Source organism: Salvelinus namaycush, chromosome 7 (assembly GCF_016432855.1).
Source record: "Salvelinus namaycush isolate Seneca chromosome 7, SaNama_1.0, whole genome shotgun sequence".
NCBI classification, from domain to species: Eukaryota; Metazoa; Chordata; class Actinopteri; order Salmoniformes; family Salmonidae; genus Salvelinus; species Salvelinus namaycush.
This window is the reverse complement of record NC_052313.1, coordinates 49479677-49481029: the sequence shown is the minus strand read 5'-3', so window position 1 is coordinate 49481029 and position 1353 is coordinate 49479677. Positions and strand designations below refer to the sequence as shown.

General features: G+C 43.6%; 1 gene segment (V, D, J or C); it reads left to right on the top strand.

Moving 5' to 3' along the window:
* Positions 1-250: 250 nt before the first annotated feature.
* On the top strand, positions 251-991 carry LOC120050789. The segment is given in 2 exon segments: positions 251-257; positions 672-991. Coding segments are annotated over 2 exon segments (327 nt in total).
* The last annotated feature ends 362 nt before the right edge of the window (positions 992-1353 follow it).

Sequence of the window (1353 nt, the reverse complement as noted above, 5' to 3'; positions counted from 1 at the left end):
TATTGTCTGATATTATTGTAAACTGGACCGACTTTAAATGGGCAATCTGCGATTGCTACATACATTTTGGGCCTTTTAAATGAATTATATATACCCATTGATTTTACTTGCCTCATGAGCTTAGTTCAACTGCCATACTCTTATCAGAAAGTAAAATAGAATCATGTTTTCTAAATTGTTTGTGAACAATGTAATTTTAAACAAACACTATATAGCCTCAAAACATGGTTGAAATTATAATTTGTAGTTTATGGATGGTCAGTCCTTGCATCCATAGCTCTGTCTATGAATTTGAGAGAGGTTACAGTTCTCCAGTTCCATCCCTCAGCTGTTTACCAAAAACACTGGTGGGGTTGGCTGTTTTGTTGTTGTTTGAACAGCAGAGTATAAAGTTACTTAATATCTGCATTTAGAAGTGATATTGGGCGATAAGATCACTTGATGAATTGGGTCCTTGTCCCTTTTACAGCAAAGATATTTTACAGGCTGTGAAAATACATGGCTAAATAAAAAATCAGCAACAGTGATGTACTTTATTGTGCATTTATGTAATTGATGTTGAGTTGTGAGGTGTTGTGTTCTCTGTGAACCTTAATAAGTTATGTATTTTATTGAACACTCTATTTCTCTCTCCTCTGGAATGTAACATTAAAACGTTCTCTCCTCTCCAGCTGGTCCTACTGTCAGTCCCACGGTGTCTCTGCTCCCTCCCTCCTCTGAGCAGCTCTCTGGGGGCTCTGCCTCACTGGCCTGCCTGCTGACTGACTACTCCCCACAGGGGGCGCTGGTGAGCTGGGAGGTGGACGGGCTGGAGGTGAGCCAGGGGGTCGTGACCAGTCCAGAAGAAGAGAAGGAAGGCCTTTACAGACGCAGCAGCACCCTGACCCTGAGCAAGGCAGGCTGGGAGCAGGGAGAGCTCTACACCTGCAGGGTCTCCCACTTCCAACACACCCAGGCCTCCCCTCTTCGCAGGAGCCAGTGTCTGGTCTAGGGCCTAGTGGAGGAGGCCCTCAACAGGAGCTCTGTCTGGGGAAGCAGGAGTAGACGAGGCTCTGGTCTGGTCTGGGGCCAGGTTGGAGCAGTAGTAGTGTGTTAGAGTGTTAGAGTAGTGTACTGAGTAAACTCTAGTACTGCTGGGGAGACCACAGTCTGGGTAGTAATGTGTATTGTATAGAGTACAGGAGACTTCTATGTGTTCTGTACTCACGCTGTTACTGTGATGTTGCTGTTTGTCTCAGTTCTAATAAAGTTGGATTTGAAAATAACATGATGGATTAGTTGACTCATTTATTTACTGTGACAACAAATGGAAATGTAACTACAGCTAGATCATAGTCTTTATCATAACTATAT